This window comes from Haemorhous mexicanus, chromosome W, assembly GCF_027477595.1.
Source record: "Haemorhous mexicanus isolate bHaeMex1 chromosome W, bHaeMex1.pri, whole genome shotgun sequence".
Lineage (NCBI taxonomy): Eukaryota > Metazoa > Chordata > Aves > Passeriformes > Fringillidae > Haemorhous > Haemorhous mexicanus.
In genome coordinates this window covers 2,283,880-2,309,820 of record NC_082380.1, presented here as the reverse complement: position 1 = coordinate 2,309,820, position 25,941 = coordinate 2,283,880, and the positions used below count along the sequence as shown (strand labels likewise).

The 25,941-nt window shown below is 43.1% G+C and overlaps 1 protein-coding gene across 1 annotated transcript; it reads right to left on the bottom strand.

Moving 5' to 3' along the window:
• Positions 1-1,101: 1,101 nt before the first annotated feature.
• On the bottom strand, positions 1,102-25,675 carry LOC132341444 (RNA-binding E3 ubiquitin-protein ligase MEX3C-like). The gene is made up of 2 exons (XM_059873032.1): positions 24,887-25,675; positions 1,102-4,142 (listed from the first exon to the last, which is right to left on the bottom strand). Exons 1-2 carry the CDS (start codon positions 25,470-25,472, stop codon positions 2,917-2,919), a joined length of 1,812 nt encoding a protein of 603 aa, XP_059729015.1. The 5' UTR covers positions 25,473-25,675; the 3' UTR covers positions 1,102-2,916.
• Positions 25,676-25,941: the final 266 nt, after the last annotated feature.

Below are 25,941 nucleotides of genomic sequence, written 5' to 3'. Positions count from 1 at the left end.
GCCTTCAAGGCTGGCTCTGAAGAGGGAAAGTTCTGTTTTGGTTTCTTATCAGCCACTCCCTCACAGCCGGCGGGACATAAGAGACATACAGGTTTTGCTTTTTGCCCTGCTTTTTCGCTCTGCTCTTGCTTCTGCTCTGCTTCTGCTTTGCTTCTGTGTGCTCTTGCTTTTTTCCTCTTCTCATTAGTTAATTTAGCTAAACAGTCCAAATTCCTTTCTGGACTGTTTCCCCTTTCCTGTTTGGACCTACCCGAACCTGCTCCGGACTGGGACCTGGGAAACACCGAGAGTTTGCACCCCGTGGCTGCAGCAGCTGCCCCAGCGCCGGAGGGACTGATAACAGAGCAACCACCCCCAGGAGAGACTTTCTGAATTTGTCATCTTTTTCAGAGCGGTGAAAGAGTGGTGTCATCCGGTATTGTTCATTTTGTGTGCTGGGGGGTGCTGTGCCTGTTGAATAAACAGGTTCTTTCCACTTCTCTCCAAGGAATTCTTCCCGAACCGGTTGGGGGGAGGGGCCATGTGGGTTTGCTTTCTGGAGGGGTCCCCTTTTTGAGGATTCTCTCCCAATTTTGCCCTAAACCAGGACAACCTTTAAGACCATTGAGTCAAACCATTGACCCAGCCGTACCAAGTCCACCACTAAACAATGTCACACCCTGGGGCAGGTACCTGCCAGCCTCAATATTTTAGATTTCCTACAGTTCCTGGTGCAGCTCATTTGCCCAAAACCCATTTGTTTTCTTAGCAACAATCTGCACCCTCCCCTCAGCTACTTCAGCTCATTTTGCATGCATTTATTTTAAACTTTAACCCAGGAGCTCCTGTAAACTCTTCCCTGCAACTTTGGGAAAAATTGGGCCAAGGGTATTTTGGGAGAAAAAACCCACCAAAAGAAAACCCCTCAATTTTTGTTTATACCAGTTAAACTTCTTTCACGAGTGGAGCCCTGCAGCACTGGAATGGGATCCCACCAGCCTGAGCCCTGCACATGAAATACTAAGCACCAGGAATGCCCCTGGTTGTGTGGGGGACATCAGCCAGCCCCAGCCTGCCTAAGCTGATCCAAGTAACAACCATGAAGAGAGCAAAACATTCAAGTTAATGGAAACAAGTCTTTATTAAGTAACTTTTAATATCAGAAAAATAAAACTCTTATAATTCTCTTTACAACAAATATATAATATCAGTGCTTTGGCCATCATAATTTAAAGGCCCTTTATCATAAAATATATAGTTTTTAAACTTTACCAAAATTGAATTTATAGTCCCTATGACCTCCCTACATATACATAACAAAGTGTGTAGTAAAATTAGGAAATACTAAGCTAGATCAATAGTTTATCAGTTTATTCTTAGTTTGTGGTTTATAGAAGTGGTACACCCACCTTATGTCTATTGATTCCTTGGCTTATTAGTTGCAGTGTACAATGCAATAAAACAAAATACACGCTCAGTGAACATTTGTTCGCATCTACAAGACTGTAGCTAGAGATCAGATTTTAATACTGACATGTAACTATCCTACAAGCAATTATAGTATTAAAGTTATGCAGCACATAATATGCCTTCAAGGCAACTCCTAGTTGTAAACTTTTGTACAAAATGTAACTCTTCAAGTGGAAATAAAAATAAAATTTTCTGCATATTTACTAGTTTAATACACAATTTCTTTTTTGTTGTTACACTGAGAAAAAGATTGTCTTGGGAAAATAATGCTTTAAAAAAGAGGAAAAAAATACATCAGAACTCTACTTTTGTGTCTTTTTTTTGTTTGTTTTTGGTGTTTTAATATATGTCAGCACAGATGGGGGAATGTACTGAGGATGAAAAAGCTAGAAACATCCACAGGTTGAAATGTAAGAAGCTCATTCAAGAGACTTTTTTTTTTTTTGGAAAGACAGTTTTGAAATGAAGTAAACTGATTACAGGGCCACTGTCACAGCTGCTGTCACGAATAATACAAGGGCATTTACACAACTCCTCCTTTTTCCTTTTTCTTACTAAAAATATATATTTATGTGTAAGACATGAATTTAACATAAAAATGCTTCACATTTCGAACTATATACTCTCTAAAAAAGGTCAAGAACAGCTTGATCAGATTAATGAACAGAATGTCAGCATCATCACTCTAAGTCAAAGTATGTGCATCCCAAAGCCCTTACTGTAACTGGATGAAGCCAGACAGACTTTTTCCACATTACACTAACAAAAGCAGTGGGTAGGAATTCACAAATTGAGACATTCCTGATCCTCTGGACATACTGCCCTTATCAAGGACAAAATGGAGGTACATCTGACAGTTTCTTTCTTCCCACCTGTCATTTATTATCTGAACCTGCCAAATAACACAATCCATTGCAATAAATCAAACTATACTTTAAAAGGTATTTGCAATGCTGAAGAATTAGGCATAAGATGTCACATAAAGCAAAAAAAATTTACTCAAAGCTGGTAGAAGATAGCATTGGAAGTGTTGTTTGATATATTGATAATACTACACATCCTCCATAGCAGACAAGTACTTTTGCATTTAGGCAACAAGGTTCATTGCTGCCAACTCACAGAAGCCAAACAATTAACAGAGATCCTTTAGAAAAGCCTGGAAAATTTGAGGGTTTTTTTCAGTTGTGTAATTTATGAAAACTTGCCCTCACTGTGCCATAACATTATACTAGATGTATCTCTGCTGAACATGCCATCTGCTTACACTGTACCAGACAGAGGCCCCTTAGGTTTAGTGTTACCATAGCAGCCTTTTGAGAAAGTAAAAATTTATTAATAACTTCAGTCTAATCCCAAGGAAGTCAAACAGTCAGAATTCATTAGAAAGTCTACTAGAGGGTACCATCACATCTATGCCTTCAAGTCTTTAAAAGTCCACATATAATAATATCACTATAATATCTCTAGTTAAGAGTGAATTTGAATTGCCTGAGTAACAGCTGTCTGGCAAACAGGACACGATGGGACTTCCTTTTCACAGATTTTGTTGGCACACTCCAGGCAGAAGAGATTGTGACCACAGGGGACCAGGGCCGCAACAACTTGGTTCTCGAAGCACATCACGCAGTTGAGCTTCTGTCTCGACTCAGGGGGTGAGCTGGACGTGGAGCCACCATTGGAAGATGAATAGCTGTTGGTGCCATTGGAGAATGCAGGGATGTAGATAGGAAGGCCTACTTGGTGGCCAGTGCTAGGTGGGTCATTATTCGCTCTCCCAGCCAGCGGGTGATTCAGGCTTTCTGGAAATGTAGGTGACAGGCAAGGAGTAGATGGCTGTCTCCCTCGGTATTGAGGCTTGGTATTAATAGCAGGGTCACTACCAAAGCCAGGGAGAGGGTTTACAGGTTCAAAAGGAGTCCAAATGGTTTGGGAAGGCATTGATAAGGAGTCATACACAGGAGAGTCAACCGCAAGGTCTTCCGTGCCCACTGAAGGCAACGTTTCTCCAAACCAAAAGTTGCTTGTGCTGAATGGACTTGTTGGGCTGAAATCAGCCAATCTATTGCTTCCAAAACAGGAATCTGTGGAACTACTTCCCAAGGAGCTGGAGCTGTCATTCCTATAATTAGAAATCATTCTGGTGCAACTAAAAGGGACAGGATTAGAAGCAAGCCATGCAGACCTGAGAGTGCCTCCTTCAAAACTCACATCTGTACCATTGTAGTGGAAATCATTCTCTTTATTCAGCTTGATGTAGTTCCCAGTACGCATGGCTATATGCATCTCTATCTCCTCACGTGCACAGTTGACATTTTCAGGCATTCCTGTGACTTCGAAGACTGGCTCCTTGTCCCTGCTGGGGGTGACTATGTAGGTATGGGTCTGCTGCTGAATTCTTTTGATCGTAGCTCCTTTTGGTCCAACTACCAGCCCAACTACACGGTAAGGCACCCTGACTTGGACTGTCATCTGACCTGGCAGGTTAGGGGTACATGGCAGGCCTCCAAGGGCAGGACCACTCTTGTTGCGTGATGCTCTGATCATGGAGAAGTGTTCAGCAGCTGAGAGAATTTCCATTTTAGCCATTGCTACGTCCTCCTTTCGCCCAGTGACAACAAAGACTGGTTCTTCTCCACGAACAGGGGTCTTAATGTAAGTATTTGTCTTGGCCCTTAGTGCTTTTATTTTGCAACCTGTTTAAAGGAAACATATACAAGTTTGGGAAGACATCCAAGTTTAGAAAGCCACAAGAAAGCCATCTAAGCTGTTTCAGAGTTTCAAACCATAGGGTGAAACCAGAAGCAGCTGTTTGCATCTCTGCAAGCCACATCAGCAAAACCAGTAACAACTTATACCTATTATTTCCAAACAGGCCTCTGATACTTATAGCCACAAACTATTTCAGCAATGTTGCTTGGGCTGGTTTAGCCCAGCAACTCCTCAATTGCTATTAGATGGTGAATAAACATGAATGACTTTTTCCTCCGTCAGCCACCTTTGTGATTATCCCATGCATACTAGTAGGTTTAAATTTTTTCCACTGATTGGGTATACTTCAGTTATTTCTAAGATCCTGCAAAAGGAGTAAAGATTCACACACAAGTTTGCTGATATATTAGTCTTCCACCAACAAGCATGACCTAAAAGCAAATTAGGCATTTTCAAGTGAGAGAAGTGTCTGTATTGCAACCTGTATAGGGTGTAGATAAAATTGTTTAACTGAGAACTCTTCATTTGCTTCCTTTTATCAGTGTGTTATTTAAAACTTTACTCTTCCCTGGGGGATGAAGGAGCCACTCCTTGAACTGTCAAGTAGGAGTTCAAGCCGTTTGTTGCATGCAAATAAGGCTTACTATGTATTAGTATGTGCCTACGGGAAATTTCTCTCATTCATTAACTGAGTAAATACAGTCTGAAATAAAAGCAAAAAGCTAATGAAATATTTGTCTTTGATTTTTGGGGACTGAATTATAACGTTTGCTATGACACAGTGACAACAGGCTCTTTCCCAAGATGCTCAAGGCATTTTGAAATACATACAGAAGCCCCTTTTACCCATGACAGGACCAGAAAAGCAGGCACTGCAAAAGGAAGAGACACAAGCAGGTCCATGACATGCAAGACAGTCTACTGGATTCAGTCTTAATTGAATTTATCCTATTGTAAACAAATTCAAAAGCATGTAACAGTAAATGTTATTTTATAGTGAACCTCATCTTGAAAAAATTATAACTAACATTTTCAGATCAAGTGTTTTAAGCATCATTCCACTTGCAGCAATTTATTCACCTTTTCCTTATTTAAAGCATCTCATAACCATTTAGGTACTCAAAATAGTGCTTTGTTAGTCCTTTGCACCCAAGGTATCACAAGCAATAAATTGTACAGTTGGAAAACCACACAAAGATGCACTTTATTTAGTACTATCTACTAATAAAAAGAAAATAGCAAACATGCAGATGCTGGTTGGAATAGAGGGGAGGAAGAGCTGCTTCTTGAAGGGTCCCTGCACGTAGCAAGGACAAAGGCTGAACACAACAGCCCTTTGTTTTTGTGACACAGCTGGAAAGAAAGTTCATTAATCTTCAATAGCTAGTGAGGGCTCTGAGAGGCCCTACCTCCCCCAGAAAGCACATGGAAGAGCACAGGAGGGCTCCCAGAAGAGAGGGTGTGAGGTACAGACATACCTGTGCAAAGGAGGGGATACAGACCAGAGAGCCAAACATGTCAATCAGCAAGTGTCAGCAGGAGAGAACAAACCCATAAGCCTCAACCTCCCACTACAGCCCACTGAGAAGGCATTAGTGCTCTACTAGATAAAAAAAAAAAAAAAAAAGGGAAAACAGACATGAGATGCCTTACAGAGGTGGCAAAGCACACATCCTTTGAAGCCATGTCATTTCCTTACATGTACCAGAGAGCAGCACCTCACTGGCAACTTACCTTTACTCCTTCCATCTCTTTGTTTGCATTTCTCCCTGTAGTAAATCTGCTTGCCCACTCCATTCCCATTCTGAGAAACAACTGCTCACTTTTAAAATTGTAAAGGTTTATTCAACCTTAACAATAACACAGCAAAAGGACTAAATAAGGAAGAACAGGCCTGGGAACCTCCCTCATGGCTGCCTACCACATGGCTGGCTCATCTTCAAGATTGATGCTTCGCCTTTTTATATCTCTAGCCCCTCCTAGAGCCTTTGTCAGTCAACTCCTTCCTTGCTGTCCAGTGGTAGAAGTCACGTTCTTACATTCTGATTGGAGGTCAGGTGTTACCATAGTAACAAGCCAACCTTCCCAAATGCCCAGATTACCAAGACCATCCCATGATAACATACCGGGGGGAGCACACTGCAGTAACATAACTATATATTTATAAAACTTCTTTTAACATACATATAATGTTTACCCCTTAATTGTGAGAGCCAACCATTTACTCATCTATAACAATTCCTTCCCAGTTACTCAGAAAATATAGTGGGCTCAAACATTAAACCCAAAGGATCTGTAAAATGGTGTCACTGACGTTTTCACACTCTTTTTACTGAAACACCTAAACTCAAAGTCAGTCTCCTGCTGTGTATCAATTATTCTCCAATATATACAGATTACTTTCATTTACTCCATTCCACCCAAGTATATATCCTTATTTCCTGAAAAATTAGAGGCAACATTTAAAGAATACTAGAGGCATTTAGACATAGACATCTATATAGCAATATAATTCTATATTATATATCACAGTTCAGAGCCCACTTAATTCCAGATTCCAAACAGCCTTACCAAGTCTTATAGCTTACATTTTAAACAAGATTTTCCTGATAGTTTAGAAATTCAAATTAAGTTAGAATTATGCACCTTGAACTCCATTCCCTGCAAATTCCCAGAGACGGCTTTGCCAGTGTCACATTTCCAAACCACTCCAGTATAAAGAAAAGCCTTCTTGCCTTTCTTCCTCAGGCTGCAGAACAGCACAGACCAAGATGGGTATAGCTTTGCTTTTAAGGTATGAGTCACATACCTAGAAAGCAGAGGCCAAACACTGCCTCAAAACCCTGTAGCAACAGAATAAGACTTTTAAACATCAGAAAGTTTGCTTCAGTGGAAAGCTGACTCCCCAGACTATCAAGACCAACTCTCAATCTGTATCTGAAAAGTCAGGAAGAACTGAAGAAAGTCACCACATACAAAACCCAATATTTCTGAATGAGTCAGTCAATACTCACTGGATTTTGCCTACAAGGAGTGCTGGAAATCCCCACAAAAGACACTCATGTCAAAATACAAGGTCAGTAGCCCATAATACCACTCCAGCTGAATTACCTTTCTATTTGCTTTTACTCAGCTGCTCTGGTTTCCCACCCCCTTCCATTAGTCACTACTGAGGCAATGCTGCAAGGCACAGCTGATCCCATCCCCTCTCCAACAAATCTGCAGCCACAATGACAAGTTCTGCCAGCTATGAAATCACAGGGCCAAAGGAAAAATCCAGATGTTTCTGTATCTAAGCTCAGGAGACTGGGAAAGACAAAGGGGAAGAAAAAATATATCACCCACACTTTTGCAATAAGATTTTTGTATCCCAAGATTTTGAAGTACATAGAAAAAAAAAGCCTGAAAAGGGGACTTCTAGACCAGAAATTTCATTTAATCAAACCTTTTCAAGTGATTTTAGTTTGATGTGATAACAGAAGTCTATTCAATACCAGTTACCATCCTTGGTTCAACAGCATAAGCATTCCTAAGCAGCACATTCAGCCATAAGTACATACAGACACAGTTAAAACAAGAACCTTTTGGTTTGCTTTCATTTAGGCAAAGATTTAGTGCTTTGCTTGCCCAGGCACGTGACGAGGAGCCAAGCCTGAGCCAAGTTCTGTAGGCAGTGTTCACCCTGTGCTGGCTGATTTGTATCATTCTTCTCAAGCCTTCTCCCCATTTTTTTCCCCTTAAGAGGATTATTTGACTGTACATTTTAACCACACAATGAACATTATACTCCTCAAGAAACTTAAGGGTAGCTGTGGCATTGTTCGCAGGGGTCTTAGGATGAGGGAAGAGACGAGAATCTTGATTCCATGTTTCAGAAGGCTTGATTTATTATTTTATGATATATAATATATTAAAACTATACTAAAAGAACAGAAGAAAGGATTTCATCAGAAGGCTAAGCTAAGAATAGAAAAGGAATGAATAACAAAGGCTTGTGTCTGACTGAGACAGTCTGGACAGGTGAACTGTGATTGGCCATTAATTAGAAACAACCAGATGAGACCAATCACAGATCCCCCTGTTGCATTCCACAGCAGCAGATAAGAATTGTTTACAGTTTGTTCCTGAGGCCTCTCAGCTTCTCAGGAGGGAAAAATCCTAAGGAAAGGATTTTTCATAGAACATGTCAGTGACAGGTAGCTCTAAAGGAATAGTTTACCTCATACACTGCCAATTTGAAATGATCAAATACTTCCTAATTAAAAAGAGATTATAAGAAGACAGAATATTTTTTTTCCCTTGAAATGAGAGTGAAGTTTAGTAGCCATAGCACCTGCAGGCCTCACCCATCACACAGCAACAACCAGCTCAGCCCTCACTCCCCTTTCCACCTTTCATCATCACTAACAGGATGAGACATCAAACCCAGTCTTAGGCCATTCAAACCATGAAGGAAACTCCTCAATGAAGCCAGCAGATCCAAGTAACCACAGTGGGAACCCTGTGCACACCTGCTTCACACCACACCAGCTGAGCTGCTGCCATGAACAAAGAACCACCCCAAAAAAGCATTCCAGACTCCTGTTCTGCACAGCCATGGAGAAATGTAACCTTTCCCCAGTTTCTTTCTTCTGCTGAATTTGCCTCCATGTCACACAGTGGGAATGGGACAAGGATCAATTTATAGATGAGGTTCCCTTTGTTGTGTAGTATCCCCTCTCTCACCACAGGACAGAAGTTCTTAAACCTTCCAATTATCAACAGTAGCAAAATGCAACCTGTCACAGCAGGGACACACACCTTATACCCACATTCCTCTTGCCAAGTGCTGCAAAACTGGGGTTCAGGCACACACAGGAACTTAAACCTTACCATCATGTCTATTTAATTTTGCCTCCCCAATTACAGAGGGATCTAGGAAAAAAAAAGCTGAAAGAAATTTATCCAAATAGAAGCCTGGAAGTCATGGTGGGTAAAAATTCAGTGAGCAGCCCCTGTGAACCACAATCAAATGACAACATCAGTTTGTTTTCCTTCCCTGCTCCTGACAAGTAACTTGCTAAGGGGATCAAAACTGAGAACTTCCTGCAGCTCTTCAAACACAAATAGTGTGTGAAGCCACCAGTACAGCCTAGGCTGGAAGAGCAGCAAGAAGGGTGAAGTTGTATTAGCACCAACTCATCTCTTAAACAGGAGGGAGGGCTGACGAGCAGCCCTGACCAAGTCTGGCACACTTCAACTTGTCCCCAGAGCAACCACAGATCTCACAGCCCATCAGCACTAAAGAGAAAGCCAAAATTTGCAGAAATATATTTTTCAGTAGCTTTGCAGTTATCTGATAAAAGACAATATTGTATTACAGCCTCTATTCTGAATACAGTCTTTAGTGCTCTGACCACCATAATAAGCTGACACCAAGTAAAAAGGCAGCAACAGAATAATTACTCACATCAACCCCAAACAATGAGCTGCTAGCAGAGCAATAGCTAATTTCTTGCCTAGAAAGCAAGGTCAAGGTCTGGGAAGTCCCTCCAGACCAGCAGGGGATGGCATAGCATCGCTAAGTGTGCTGACAGGAACATGTAGGGATTTGTTTTCTATGAGCCTGCAACAGCTGTATATGGACACAGCTTTAAAGGGAGAGTCTGTTAAGCTGGCACAGCCCTTATTTCATTGCTAGGTTGTCACAAAATTTTAATCAGAAAGCAAGAACCCCTGCGACTATGTGCAAATCCTTTACCTGACTGAAACACTGGATGGTAGTACCACAAGGCCAACAGCTGCTGGTCTGCAAAGCACAACACTGCACACCTGATTAAGAAGGAAAAAATAATCTACTTCATTAAAAATGACTGCTTGACATATTTCAGAAGAGCTGTTCATTCCCAAGCTGCATTCTTTTGTTTAAACAGAACACTTCCTCTCAGTTGTGAAATAACTAAAAGTATTTCTACAATTTGTGATTATACAGTACAAAAAAAGATAAATGCCCCATTTATTAAGCAGAGATGAAGCTGCATTGGGAGAGAAAATGAAAACCTATTCTAAATTGTTTAATGGCTAAACTTCTTTAAGCAGGCTGGCTACACAAGAAAATTAAAACCAGAACATTTGTGGCATTTCACTGGGTTATTAAAGCCATTTGAAATACTACCTGTTGTCTAGTCAGTTGATAGACTGACTAGTTACTATCACCTTTCAACTAAAAACAATTAATTTCATCTCACACCTTGTTTTAATTACTTGAGTAGAAAATTTTAACTCTTGACAATTTAATTTTTTTTTTACTGGCTGTTGAATATGATTAGTTGATTTAAGGAAGATGAAGATAGTAATTTCTCTATACTTGCAAAAGATGCTGATCTACATTATACTGAGTTTGTATGGCCAGGTTTTAGTAGCCAGGGGGCTGCAGGAGTGGCTTCTGTAAAAAGCTGCCAGAAACTTCTCCTATGCCAGACAGAACCAATGCCAGCCAGCTCCAAGATGGACCCACATGGGAGCAGGTAGATGCTCAAAAAAAGGCTGCGACCCTGTAGGAAGCCTGCACTAGAACAGGATTCTGGCAGGGACCTGTGGAAAGAGGAGCCCACACTAGAGCAGGTTTCCTGGTAGGACTTGTGACCCTGTAGGGGACCAACACTGGAGTAGATTGTGCCTGAAGGACTGCACCCCATGAAAAGGGGGCCACATTGGAACAGTTCATTGAGAACTGTTGCTTGTGGGATGGACTTACATTATGAAGTCCATCATCATGAAGGACTGTCTCCCATGGAAAGGATCCCATGCTGGAATAGGGGAAGGACTCTTCTCCCTGAGCAGCAGCAGGAACAACATGCGATTGTGGGAAATTCTATAACTTTCATAATGATTTTTTTTCTAATTAATGGCTTTAATTAACTTTTAAATTGTTTTAATTAATCATAATAAGTCAAGCAGTGTAGTTTTCCACTCTGGCCAGCATATAGCTAACTTTCTTTTCATAGACTTGGTAGTATATGATATAGATAATTCATGCTTTGGAAATTGTATAAAAATTATAAAGATCCAACCATGCCTCTGACCCCCATGGCCAGAAGCAGGGCTTTTCATTTCCAAAAGATTTCTCGGACTCACCCAGATAAAATGACCATTAACGAGTGAATGAGTCTTTCCTGGGTGATCAACGACCATTTCCCAAGAATGTCCAGAACATTCACCAAACAACACCTGGGAGAGATTACATCTAAAAGCTGTGACGTCCTGGCTACGGCGGAAAAGAAGACAATTTCGAGGAGCCCAGACAGCCATCCAAGCCTATGGACTGACTTTTGTACGGGACTGAATCTGTATAGTTCCTGTCATACATATGTAGGAACTTACAGAAATCTTAGGTCATTTCTGCTCCAGGCAGAATAAACTGTATATAAGCTGGCTACCTGGAGCAGTTGGTGTGACACTCTGGGGAGACGCTGACACTACGTCGTTCGACCCAAGTTCACCCAGCGTCAAAGTCCAGGGTTGACGCTGTCTTGGCTATGGCGGTTTTATAATATTCTATTTTTTGGTTATCGATCTAATAAATTTATAAAATATTTTTTATAAATTTGGCTGCAGAATTAATCATTTATAACAACTTTTATTGTTAGAGTGTGATTATTAGATTACTGAAACTTTTAAGTTTTGCTAAACTAACCCTGATAAGTTTCAGGGGCGTTTTCTGCACAAGGCTGCAGGGCCACCTCTGTTCTCAGCCGCACGATTTTCTGCTGTACCAGCAGGATGGCTCAGCAGCTCAAAGCCAAAGCGGGGCCCGGCTTGGCTCCACCCGAAGCCGAGCAGAGGCGGCCTGGCCTGCCGGTTGTGGTTGCAACTCGGCGGCGGCAGAATTTCAGCCGAGCTGCGGGCTGAGCCGGCCACGCAGAAAGCAGCCCTGGTCTGGAATTAAATACCGCAGGGGTTGGAAAACAGCCAGGAAACCAGAGTTGCCACCACCCCGCAGAGATCACATGACCATCCGCAGGCCTGGGCAAGATATTAACTCTTTTAGTGCTCAGATGAAATTTGCAGACATCAATCCTCTCTTGAGTGAGAGAAAAAGGAAAGGGTGAAGACACACAAAGAAAACAACATGGGGTCAGTGAAGGAGTCAAATACCAGATGGGAGGAGAATAAGGAGATGCCTTAGTTTTGGGCTGAAATTATCTTGTAAGGCTATGGTGACAATATTGATACATCAGACTCTTTTTTTTTCCCCTTGTAATTCATGGAGTACATTGAGGGGATGTAGCGTTCTAGCCATAGTCATGAGCAGAAGCACCAGTGTTGAAGCAAGCAGATGTTGAAGTAGCTGTGATGTAATGAGAAGCTTGAACAGAGGGATGAGAAACCTGGCCCCAGGGATGGGAGAAGAAAACCTCCGTTCCCAGAGATAAAAGAAGAGAACTTTTGTTTCTATACTAGAACAGCTCATCATTAAAATTGCACCCCAATAAGCTAAGATGACCCATGGTGGTAGCTGTGGGAAAACTACCAAACCATGGGAGGGACTTCACGATTGCAGATTTCTGGGCGGCTGCTATTCGTGACAATTAAAACCATGAGAGAACTGTTTCTTGTGGAAGTCTCCATGGCATGGCAGGAGAGATGCCTTTCCCTAAGTGAACTGAAGAAAGATTATTTTAAAAGTGGCAAACTGACTGAAAATACCAAATTTGTTTCTTTACATTGTCAGTAGGAAAACAAAGAAGTGCTGGGGGGAGGAGAAGTGACCTGAAGGTTTATTCTGATTTCTTACTTTTTTTTTTTAGTTCTGTTAATAAAGTTTTCTTTATATCCTTTAAAGTTCTGAGCCTGCTTTGCTCTCCTAATCCTTATCTCGCAGCAGAAAATGAGAAAATAATTCTAGTGGGTGCACTGCCATTTGGCCAACGCTAGACCCAGTACATTAATTGGTGCATTGGCTGGGAAACTCGGATTGGCTAACCAAAACCACTACACTTAATTGGTGTTTCGGCCCAGTTCAACCGAAACTGCCACACCTGACATTTTTGGTGACATGATGAACTGACTGTAACCCCCATTCCATGTCTCCCTGCAATGGTGGGGGAGGAGGTAAGAACCCAGGAAGGAGGGAGGGGTGGAGGGAAGGTGTTTTTAAGGTCTTATTTTACTTGTCATTATCCTGCTCTGATATTGTTAGCAATAAATTCAATTAATATTCACAAGTTGAGTCTGTATTGCCAGTGACAGCTATCTGTGAGTGATTTTTCCTGGCCCTTAACTCTTGAATCTTTCACTACATAATAAAAAAATCAGAACATTTTATACTAAAGATATTTTTCCTTGCCTCCTGACCCATCAACAACTCACCCCTGCAATCACAAGCTTTTAGTTACACTGCAGTGTCCTAAGGTGACTTTATGATGCTTGTATCCTCAATCATCTGTTTTGTTTATGCTGGATATTGAGTTCTGTGCCTTTAAAACTAGATCCAAGAGCGAAGGGGGGGGGGGCGGAGAAGAAGCGCACCCAGTTTGTTTGTAGAAACTGCACTTGCTCCCCCACATTCTTTCTCACTGACTGTGTTGTCTGCAGCATGGACAGCAGAAGAGAGCTCTCCTTTGCTGTTAGTTAGTTTTTAGCTAGCTGAGGCAGAGAAGTTCCCCAGACTGTGGCTTTTCTTTTTCTTGGAACTGATCAGCCCTGCTCTGGACCAAAAACCCAGAAAAGCACCATGAGCTCACGCGTGTGGCCCACCGGGACCCAGGATGCGGCATTTTCCAGGGCAGGAGGGACTGATAAGAGACTGAGTGAGCCGAGCTACACCCCATGACAAGGACTCTCTCTGAATTTGCCATCTCTTCAGAACAACGAGAGGTTCCATTGTTTAATATTATTCATTTTTTCATGTTTGTGAGTACTTAGCTTGTTAAATAAACAGTTTTTTCCACTTTTCTTGAAGGAGGTTTACCTCCCAAACTGGTTGGGGGAGGGGCCGCTTGAATTTGCTTTCTAGAGGAGACCCCTTCAGGAAGTTCCCTCCCAAATCTGTCCCAAACCAGGACTTGCAGTTACCAAACCCCTGTGCCTGCCTGTGGAACATATCAAGATGGCTCTGTATTTGGTCTGGCTGAGCCAGAGTTCATTTCCCCAAAGCAGTCCTCACAGTGCTATGCTTTGCATTGGTAGCTAGAAAGGTGTTGATAACACACCAGTGTTTTGGCTACTGCTGAGCAGCTCTGGCACAGCATCAGTGCTGTCTCTCAAAATTCCCCCCATTAGGGGCTGGGAGTGGGCAAGATCTTGGGAGGGGACACAACTAGGCCAGCTGACCCAAATTAACCAAAGGGATATTCCATAAGGGATATAAAAGCTAAGAAAAGAATGAGGAAGAGGGGCATTCCTTACTTACGATGTTTGCCTTCCGGAGCAACTACTACACATGCTGAAGCCCCGCTTCCCATTAAGTGGCCGGACATCACTTGCTGATGGGAAGTAGAAAATAAAACATTTTTCTTCCTCTTTGCTTGTGCACACACAAGCTTTCACTTTTGCCTTAGTAAACTGCCTTATCTCAACCAACAAGTTGTTTTCCATCTTATTTTCTCTCTCCCCTGTCCAGCTGGGAAGCAGGAGTGATAGAGTAGCTTGATGGGCACCTCGTGTCCAGCCAAGGTCAACCCACCACAGACTCACCTCAAGTTTTGTGCACAGTTTTGGGCACCTCATTATAAGAAAGCTATAAAGCTATTGGAGAGTATCCAAAGGAGGGCAACAAAGATGGTGAAGAATCTGGAGGGGAAGCTATACCAGGAGCAGTTGAGGTCACTTGACTTGTTCAGCCTAGAAGAGACTAAGGGGAGACCTTATCACAGTCTACAACTTCCAGGGAAGTGGAGGGGCAGGCACAAATCTCTTCACTCTGGTGACCAGTGGCAGGACCCAAGGGAATGGCCTGAAGTTGTGTCAGGGGAGGTTTAGGTTGGACATTAAGATAAGGTTCTTCACCCAGGGTGGCTGGGCACTGGAACAGGCTCCCCAGGGAAGTGGTCACAGCACCAAGCCTGACAATTCAGGAAGTGTTTTGACAATACTCTCAGGCACATGGTGTCATTTTTCCGGTTGTCCCATGCAGGGCCAGGAGTTGGACTTTGATGACCCTTGTGGGTCACTTTCAACTCAGGATATTCTATGATTCTATGCTATACATAGGGATCAAGACTGCTCCCATTATAATTCCATCACACCCATTTCTGAGGAGCAACTGACCACTTACTTAGTGTTGTGGTGTGATGTCATAGTTTGTCTCAGGTATCCCAGTCCTTTCCCAGGTGTCAATCACCGCTCCTTTCTCTCCACCCTGACCCCTGCTGGGTGCTGTCTATCAACCTCAGCATTCCAGAAGGGCATCGAGTGATTGGCAGAGTTCAAAAGATGCTCTGCATCCCTAGGGGGGTCATTGGCCCACCCAGGTGTCCCTCGCACCTGAGACCTGCCCACCCTGCACCTGGTTGGTGGGATCCCTACCCCTTCCCTCCCCCTCTCCCTGGGCTTAAAAGAGCCAGAAACCACGCGGTTTGTGAGATTCTGTTAGAGCTGTTATGGGATTCAGAAGCCTGCCATCGGAATAAAACTCTGGATCGAAACTCTCTGGCAGAATCCCACTCCTTTCCTTCACCTTGCCATAAACCATCTGCACAGAGGTAAACCGGAGCTTTGCATGTCTGGACTTGTCTCTAGCGCCAGCTGCAGTATCCAGCATAGCCAGAGGTGTCCCTGAGGTGAAAACACCGCAGTGCCACCTTTCGGTCAAGCAGCAGAGGCTAGTCAAGACCGGACAAGCCCCATCTGGATATATATTGGTAATTATTCCAATAACTTAGCATTAGTACATGCAAAGAAATACAAAGTGAAGATGATACATGACTTACCTACTTGTCATCATCCATCTGGAGGTGTAGAAGTGTTTTTATACGAGATACTTTCCAGAACGGCACTTCAAGCTCAAGTGCACCAGGTGCTGCAGCCACACAGGCTTTGCCTAGGTACCAGGACAGAGGAGTCAGGAGATCTCAAGTACTTTAACCAAGAGCCAAGGAACTGAGGTCAACCACTTGGCTGTGCCAGATCAAAGGAAGCAGGAGTTTGACCATATTTGTGCCAAGCTAAGAGATGGGAAATGTGGGCAGCTTTAAGAGTCTCTGATGATGTTGAGACAGCTTTCCAAGAGAAGGCTACTCAAAAGCTCTCATGAATATTTGCCTCTTCTAAAAAAAAAAAGCCGTGGTTCAAGAGCCACGTAGAAACTCTTTATTAAAGATTTCTTAGGCATCTATTAATTTAATCAATTTTTATATATATATATACACACAAATCTAGTACAGAATGAAGTAGTCAGTCCAGGACACTATCAAATAAATCAGCAATCTCACAGGCAGAAGAATATTCCAATTCCCAAAACAGATGGCAACTTTGTAAACAAGTTCCATGGAGCAAAAAAAGCCAGAGGGCAGCAACTTGTATAATTAGTTACTTGCACTGCTGTAGCACCAGGACTAAGGTAGCAGCTGTTGAGCCAAATTAGGAAGGTACAATAGCAGAAAAGCAATAGTTATAAGAGAGGGAGTACATCCAAAAAATAACTACAGGAAAAAGGTTGTTTTGATTAGGAACACTGATCTAGTGAATGAAACAGATTTGTGTGAGCAACAGCATTGGGAAAGCTGACCTGCATGACAATATTAAAAAGAAACACTATTCATGCCATGCAGTAAATGGTCACTGTAGGAAAGACATTCTGTGCTGTTCTTGTGAGCCAGCAAAGGCTTCCTGAAAATAAGGAAAGCCCCATATCTCTCCTGAGGAAGACACCAAGGTTGTCACCATAGAGACATGATAAAGGAGAGAAAGTTGGAAGATATGGACTCTAGCTGGCTCACAGAATGACGTGGCTCCTTGATCACCTACTGAGAACTTTGTTTCTTTCTAATAACCAATGGGCAGTGAATGTGTATGTTAAGTAAATGTAAATATCTTGAAAAAGTATAGAAGCAACATGTTGCTATAATAAATCTCTCTTGCACCCTTCTGACGGAGTTGTGGTACTTTGTGCTGTGTTGCGCTCTATAACGACATGTCAATAAAGGAAGGTTGCAAAAGACTATGCAAATCTTCACCTACATCAAAACCTTGATTCAAAAATGCTGCTAGACCTGTGTTTTTATAGACAAAATCCCACAATATACTGTCAAAGGTAAAATTATCTAGAAGGTAAGAAGTAACAGATAACATGTCTGTTCATAAGAGAAACAGAAAACCTGATGCAGACCTGAGAAGTACTGACTCACACCAGTAAAGGAAACAGATCTCAGACACTGACAAAATCTCATGCTCTTAAAAGAATACATGAAAGAGAAAATGAAGACATTAAGGAGCAACTGAAATTCAAAACAAATGCTTGATTTAGAGCTCTTTGACCTTTTCTTTTGATTAAATAAAAGTGTACTAGTGCTCAGCAACATTTTTTGTTACAGGAAGTTTGCAACCTTATCCCTGCTAAAATTTTTTGCCCGCAATGAGAAATTGGCTCTATGGGATGGAAGTATTGCATGAAAACAAAATTTAAGATCTTTGAGATATCCAACATTTTGTTTAGAACAAAGTTTCTTTTCCAGAAATTCAGACTACAGTCTACTAGAAGAGAGGGTAACAGGCTGAGACAGGGAAATATACAACATCTGCCGACTTTACTAACAGCTTAAAAGAATTCACCCATTTTCTCATGCCAGACAGGTTAATCCAGTGCAGTTCAGAAGCACATTAATCAGGATTTCTTTTTTATGTGTATGTTATAAACATAAAAAAGAAAACCATACTTTTTTATAACACAGCAATTTTCCAAGAAAATCAAAAGGATCAGACAATTAGAAATTGCTATTTTGCCTTCCAAGATTTTTAATTTCCGCTTCATTAAAAAAATAATCTTATGATGCATTCACACATTAAAATCTACAGAATTTCTGGCAGACTACACAAAGTCTCCTGAGTGTGCACTGTGTTTGGTGTCCTTCCCACCCAAGAAGCCAGACAAGAACAGCATTTATGAGCAAGGATTTACAATCCCAGCTGGAAAACTTGCACCTTTCTAACACACTCAACAACTTGAGTTGGATCTTTGCATAGCAGAAATGACAAATAACATAACTGAAATCCCATTTGTTACATGGTATCAGAGCAATAGGCCACTGAAAATTCAGCAGTAATTTCAGATTATGCCAGGCCACAGTATGCTCACATGTTTCAAATCCTGAAGTTCCAGCCTCTAAAAATGACAGGACTTCAACTACCTAGAAAAATAGCTTTTCAACAAATACCTCAAATTTTATTTCAGTCTTTAGAACAAACCATTTAATATAACATTTAATAACCGGCTTGTTATAGAAGATGCAAAAAAATAATATGAAATGTAATTGCCTTTTTCACTTAAGTTAGTTGAACCTGTGGTCTTTGTTGTCTGTGGCAATCAGTTGGCACCGAGATACATGACAACTTCTGTCATACAAATTAAACTTATCCATGAAAGTAGAAATTTTAGGAATCCAGTTTAAAAAAACCCCCAAAAACAACAAACTTGCAATTCAGGTTAGTTAGCTATGCTTATGCTGACTACTCCTTACAGGTAATTAATAACCAGCCAAGGCTATATAAGTACTGTCAATAATTCAGTAATACTATTATCACAACACATTGAGAGATAAAAACAGATATTCAGTATTTTTTGAAAGGACTAAAATTAATCCCCCAATAGCTAAATACAGTACATAGATATCCTAACATAAGGTCTAGGATTATATTACTATTATTATATTTTATTAGAATATATATAGCTCTAGGGTTGCTTTAGCACTTTTCCACTACCTGAGTGATAGCTATTGCTTTTATTTGGTTGTTCAGCTATGTTAGATAGTTATCAGCTACCAACTTATCAGAATTATGGTTTTATTTCAATTTCTAGGATTATTTTAAGCAAAGTAATATTTTGCTCAAGAGCCCACATTCAAAAACAAAGAACAAAAAAGAGTTCAGGATCATTAAATCTGCATAAAAGTGTTGCTTTAGAGTTAAGCAGCTTCCAACTCTAGTGATGTTTTAGGGAGAAAATCCACTATTGTCAGTTTTATTGACGATATAAACACTCAGAAAAATCACATTACTTGTATAGTCAAAACACTGGAATTTATTAAATATATTCCAGCAATCACTATCTGAAGACAGTCAATACACTCAGGGATGCAGCATGTCTACAGGACAGACTTTGTCCCTTCCAGCATCTTTCAGGTTTTGTTTGTCTTTAGACACTACCCCTCTTTTGGCATTATTCAAAAGAGATTTTAGTGTTTAAATGTGTCTTACTTCAAGTGCAAAGTGCAGGAGGCACTGAAGACTTAGCATCACCAACTATACATAAGGGAAACAGTTTTCAGGTGATCCACAGACTTTAACAAGTCCTTCACATGATTTAGAGATTATAACAAAACCTTCTAAATTAGACCTCCGAAAGCTTTTAAAGTCTGGATACCTGCTTATTTAATTCCAGCTCTTCTCATGCAAACAAGGTGACCTCCTCAGGAACACAGCTTTCTTGCTACCACTTCTCAAGAGCACTTTCTCTAACTTGATTTTAGTTTTTTAAACCAATGCAACTTTGTGCATACAGGATTTTTAGCTGCTGGCAGCAAAGGAAGTAGCTTTTCTGCTCAGCATGATGACTGGCCAAGTTAGCAAAGGGTAGATTCAACAGCTAGTTCAAATTCACACAGAAAGCCTATACACTGCCAGGAATGGAAACTAGTATTCTTGGCTCCCAGTTGCATGCCTTTAAAAGAATAAAAGAATACAAAAATCTTTTCCTTTGTTGTTCACCTTTGAGATTTTGCTACCTCAAAGACTACAAAGAAATATATTGCACTACCTCAAGAAGTGTCTGTCAACTTAATTTCTCGAGGGGCAAGGGAAATAAGAAAAGGCTGAGAACATTTAAGATTACTAAAAATACCATTAAAAAAAAAAAAAGAAAACAAAGGCACAAAAACCTGCCAGGTTTTAGAAATAATACACAACTTTTAAGGAGCACTTAACTTATTCATTAAAGTCTTAATCCTTTTCCAGTGATGTAAATGGTTCCAGCAGCAACACATTGAACTACTGTCACAGTAACCCAGCAACCTCTAACATAGTTTCAACTATCAACCACAAAGTACATTTCAAGCACTCCACACCTTCTATAGCTGTGGCATCCCACATCTGTGCGCAGCTACCAGCAAAAATGCCCACACGAGACCCTGGGCTGCAGCAAAAGATATGGCCAGCAGGTCAAGGGAGGTGATTCTCCCCCTCTACTCTGCCCTTCTGAGACCCCACCTGGAGTATCATGTCCAGGGGTCTGAGGTCCTCAGCACAAGAAAGATGTGGACCTGTTAGAGTGGGTCCAGAGGTGGCCACAAAGATGATCAGAGGATTGGTGCACCTCTCTCCTATGAAGACAGGCTGAGAGAGTTGGGGTTGTTCAGCATGGAGAAGGCTCATAGCAGCCTTCCAGTATATCATGGGGCTTATTAAAAGGAGAGAGAGGGGCTCTTTATCTCTTTATACAAGCAGATGGTGACAGGAAAAGGGGCAATGGTTTTAAACTGAAAGAGGGCAGGTTTAGAGATATTAGGAAGAAATTCTTTATTCAAACAGTGGTGAAGCACTGGAACAAATTGTCCAGAGAAGTTGTGGATGCCCCATCCCTGGAAGTGTTCAGGGCCAGGTTGGATAGGACCCTGAGCAACCTGATCTAGTGAAAGGCACTCCCACCTATGGCAGGGAAGGGTTGGAACTAGATGATCTTTAAGGTCCCTTCCAACCCAAACCATTCTATGATTCTAATCTGGAATCCAGCAACCTAGAGCAGGGCTGTGGGAACACCACTTCACTGCCTTAAGTGCTATATTTATTTCTGAAACTCACACACAATTGAAAAAATGTTAAATGTGTGCACCATAACATCTTTGTGTGTTTACAGCTTGCTTAGGACTCAGAAGCTCCTTTGGTCTGATAGTGTCTAGAGATTCTCTTCCACTGTGAAAAAAAATTAAATTTGGATAAAAAATACTGTGGAATTCTGGTTATCATTACTTTTTCAGTTAGGACTTACAAAAAACATGCTCTCAGACACAGCAATGAGGCCTCAAGCAAAGCCTAGATCAAACTCAGCATTCCTGTTATTTCAGAGCTGATGTTTTTAGGCTGCAGACTTTCAAGTTCTTTTTATACCTCAGACAGCAACAGAAAGAATATAAACTTAATCTTTGTGGAAATCTATCAGAAGTAGCATTTCAATCTCATCACCCTTACATAATTAGATATTTAAGTACTGCAGTACAGAGTAATCTGGCATAAAACTTATCTGAATTCATTCAAGATAATCCTGGGAAGATCATGGAACTGATCCTCCTAGAAGCTATGCTAAGGCACATGGAAGACAAAGAGGTGATTCAGGACAGCCAGCATAGCTTTACCAAGGGCAAGTCCTGCCTGACCAACTTAGTGGCCTTCTATGATGGAGTGACTACATCAGTGCACAAGGGAAGGGCTACAGATGTCATCTATCTGGACTTCTGTAAGGCCTGTGACACAGTCCCACACAACATCCTTCTCTCTAATTTGGAAAGAGATGGATTCGATGAGTGGACTGTTAAATGGATAAGATATTGGTTGGACAGTTGCATCCAGAAGGTAGCAGTCAACAGCTCAGAGTCCCGATGGAGATCAGTGAAAAGTGGTGTCCCTCAGGGGTCTGTACAGAGACCAGTGTTATTTAATATCTTCATTAATGACATAGACAAAGGGATTGAGTGCACCCTCAGCAAATTTGCAAATGACACCAAGCTGAGTGGTGCTGTTGACACACCTGAGGGATGGGATGCCATCCAGAGGGACCTGGACAAGCTTGAGAAGTGGGCCCATGAGAATCTCATGAGGTTCAACAGGACCAAGTGCAAGGTTCTGCACCTGGGTCAGGGCAATCCAGGCTGGGGGATGAAGAGATCAAGAGCAGCCCTGCCAAGAAGGACTTGGTGGTGCTGGTAGATGAGAGGCTGGACATGAGCCAGCAATGTGCACTTACAGCCCAGAAAGCCAATTGTATCCTGGGCTGCATCAAAAGCAGCCTGGGCAGCAAGACAAGAGAGGTGATTCTGTCCCTCTGCTCTCATGAAACCCCACCTGCAGTGCTACATACAGCTCTGGGGTCCCCAGCACAGGAAGGACATTGACCTGTTGGAGTCCAGAGGAGTCCACCAAGATTACAGGGATGAAGCACCTCTCCTATGAGGAAAGGCTAAGAGAATTGGGATTGTTGAGCCTGGAAAAGAGAAGGCTTTGAGGTGACCTAATTGTGGCCTTCCAGTACCTGAAGGGACCCTACAAGAAAGATGGAAAGAGACTATTTACAAGAGCATGTAGTGACAGAACAAGGGGGAATGGATCCAAACTGAGAGTAGGTTTAGATTAGATATTTGGAAGAAATTCTTTCCTGTGAGGGTGGTGAGGTACTGGAACAGGTTGCCCAGAGCAGCTGTGGATGCCCCATCCCTGGAAGTGTTCAAGGCCAGGTTGGATGGGGCTTTGCACAACCTGGTCTAGTGGAAAGTATGATAATGTAACCAGCTGGTTAGGATGTCTGCTAAGAAGAGAGTATGCATCTTCATTTTTACAGAGAGCAGAACGATCTGTGAAGGATGCAGCTCTGACCAGCCTTGCTCAAGGCAGACCAAGCTGCACTACAACTGACAACACTTTGTGGGCTAGGGCACAGACACATGCAAAGCAAGTGGATGAGAAAGCAAGAGCCTCGAACCCATGCAATGAGCCAGCACAGTTCTGTACCATAAAAGGGGATGCAAGGACTAGTATGTCTTAAGACATTTGACAAATAGTTAGTGGAACTAATACAACTTACACGAGGCAGTCTTTAAGCATAAGTTTCCCATTAATAAGAATTTTGAAGGGCTGCCTTGCACAAAGTTTTCATGCAAGTATATTTGGTAACAATTTTTTTAGTGCTCCCTCCACTCCTGCTCCTTCCTCTTTTGTAGCCCTAATTCTTGGTATTATAAAATCCCTCCCCATCAAGGCTAAATAATTTATCACAAGCCAAACAGCATGACACCAGATGAAAAATAAAAGCAGAAGCAGCAAATGAACCTTCAGGAACAATGATCCTATTTTTATGCAAACCCCATTATCTTGTCTTTAAGTGACTCAAAGTATGGAAAAATATACTACAGAGAACAACCCTGATCTGGTGGAGAATAAACATGGCAGCCTAATCAGTCCTTGAAGCCCAGTAGTTTCTGTTTCTTTAGAGAACTGTAGCAATCATGGTTTTCAGTTCTGTTTTCCACCCACCCCCCTCTCCTCTGCCTACCATCCCCAGTGACACATGAATAGTCTTAAGATATTGAAACACCATTTCTTGGAAAAGAAATTTTCTGCTTGAACAGAACCGACTTGTCTGCATCAGAGGAAGCTACCTGAAAATTTCTGCTGCACAGCCTTCTATTCTCCTTTGACACATACAGCAAAAACCCCACCCTTAACTGCTAAAAACCTAAAATAAATGTAGAAAGAGAAAACAAGCTCGCCTAAGTGTTGGTGCTCGGTGGGCCTTTCTTTAGTACCACATTGGTTTAGAGCAATCTTACTATTTCTTCCATACTCAAGGGAAAAAAACAATCCAAAGCCACACTGGTACAGAGAGACTAGGCAGTATAACTGCTCATTATCAAAGCTCATCAGCAAATGAGACACACCACCCCCAAAACAATAAAAAATAACACAGAAAAGGAAGAGAGAGTGGCAACTTCATTGCCCGAGTTTCCACACCTACGCTTGACACTGCTCAGTGCTTCTTCCAATATATAAAAAGGGTTTTTAAAATTAGGTTCATTACTAGAAAGATGGTGCAAAACATCTAACTCCTCCAAGCACCACTCCTACAAGACCATATGAAAGGCACAGAATGAAGGCGACATCACTGATATGACCTCATCCTAATGAGATAATAGAGACCCACCGAGTATAGCAACAGCAATCAACAGGAAGCCATAACCTAAACAGAAAGACAAGGGCTTTCACACAGAGGAGGGCTAAACATGGCTCCTTTCTCCATCTCGCTGACTCTTCAGGTCTTTGTAATCGGTGAGCACCATGAAAAGCTGTAGGAACAGTGTCAGCCCATACCTTGCTCTCCAAGGCAAATTAAAGCCCTTCACTCAAAAATCTTTGTAAAACATAATACTAAGTTCCTACAGTGAAAGTCAGCTTCTCACTAAAGACCACGAGCCAAGTGTCACTGAAAAGCAAAGCCTATGCCAACACTTACCTGTACGTTGCCAGGCTATCCACTGCATTTTACAGCTCAGATGAACAAAAATGGAAGGTTTGAGCTAATCCAGTCCTTGCTCTCGCCTTCTCAAGCAGGGCTGGCCTGGTGCCAGCATCCTGTACCCCATGGGGAAGCCGGGGTCTGAGAGGGAGAGGTCATCCCAAGGGGGCATAAAGCTACTACCGAGGCAAGGGGCTCCTGCAGCTAGCCTCGAAGGGGCATGCCCCAGGGGCGTGCGGGTAGAGGCCTGCCACGAACCCCGGGGAAGGACAGCAGGCCCAGGCCACCCCACAACCCATCCAGTCCTCCACTCACCCTGGCGGCCCACGATCTCAGCCACATGGTCAGAGCTGGGCACAGGCACGCACTCGGTGGTGTTGACGCTCTTTCCGCAGAGCAACGCCGTTTGCTCGCCGCTGAGGCCCACCGAACCGCCGCCACTCAGGCCACCGCCGTAAGCGTGGGACAGCATTGCCGCCATCATGCCCTCAGGATCGTGCGCCCCGTCCGCTACCTCCTGCTCATCGAGAGCGGGCGAAAGCAGGACGGATCCCAGCGCCGGCAGAAGCGGGAGCGGCTGGGAGGGCGAGGAAGACGTGGAGAGCAGCAGCAGCGCGGCCAGGTGGTCCTCTTCGTCCTCTTCCTCCAGCTCCAGATCTCCCTCGCCCCTCGCCGCCGCCTCCCCCGCTGCGCCAAGCCTCGGCTCCCCGAGGGAGTCGGGCGGCGGCGCCAAGCCCGCCCGCTGCCGGGCCACCCCCATCACTCCGCTGCCTCCGGCGGGCAGGCCATGGTCGCGGAAGCCGAGGCCGGAGATGTGCTGCTGGAGCAGAGGCAGCGGGGTGGGGGGGAGGCGCGGCAGCTCGGCGGCACAGGAGGCCGCGGCGGCGCTGCTGCTCGGCATGGCGGGGGAGGCACGGCAGGCCGAGCAGGGCCTAGCGGCGCGGAGCCGCCATGCCGTGAGGAGCACGACCCGGACCCCAGGGGCCGCGCTCTCAGCAGGCCTTATATCCCATAACCCTCCCCACGGCAGGACTACAGACGGCACTGGAATAGGGGGATCAGCGGGGAGGAGGTCATCCCGCCCCGCGCTCGCCGAATCGCCATTGGGCGGCACAGCCGGTTCCTGGGCGGTGCCAGGGATGGATAGGGCCTGCGGGGTGGGGGGAGGCCCCGCCCTCGACCCCGCCGCCTCAGCGCTTCGGTGAGCCCTGGGACGGTGGGGTGCTGTGAATTAAGGTCCGGTGAGACGGAGTGAGCCCCAAAACAGACAAAAATGACAGGCACCGTCTGATGGACGTGGTGCCCTCTTTCCCCTCATATCTTGTTGTGTGTTTCCCCGCTGAGGTAAAGGCTCTGTGATTTGACAGTTA

Coding starts and splice junctions, on each gene's coding strand:
- LOC132341444 (XM_059873032.1), bottom strand. CDS start 25,472: ATGCCGAGCAGCAGCGCCGCCGCGGCCTCCTGTGCCGCCGAGCTGCCG. Junction 4,143..24,886: donor TGAGATCGTGGGCCGCCAGG/GTGAGTGGAGGA, acceptor TCCTTTAAACAG/GTTGCAAAATAAAAGCACTA.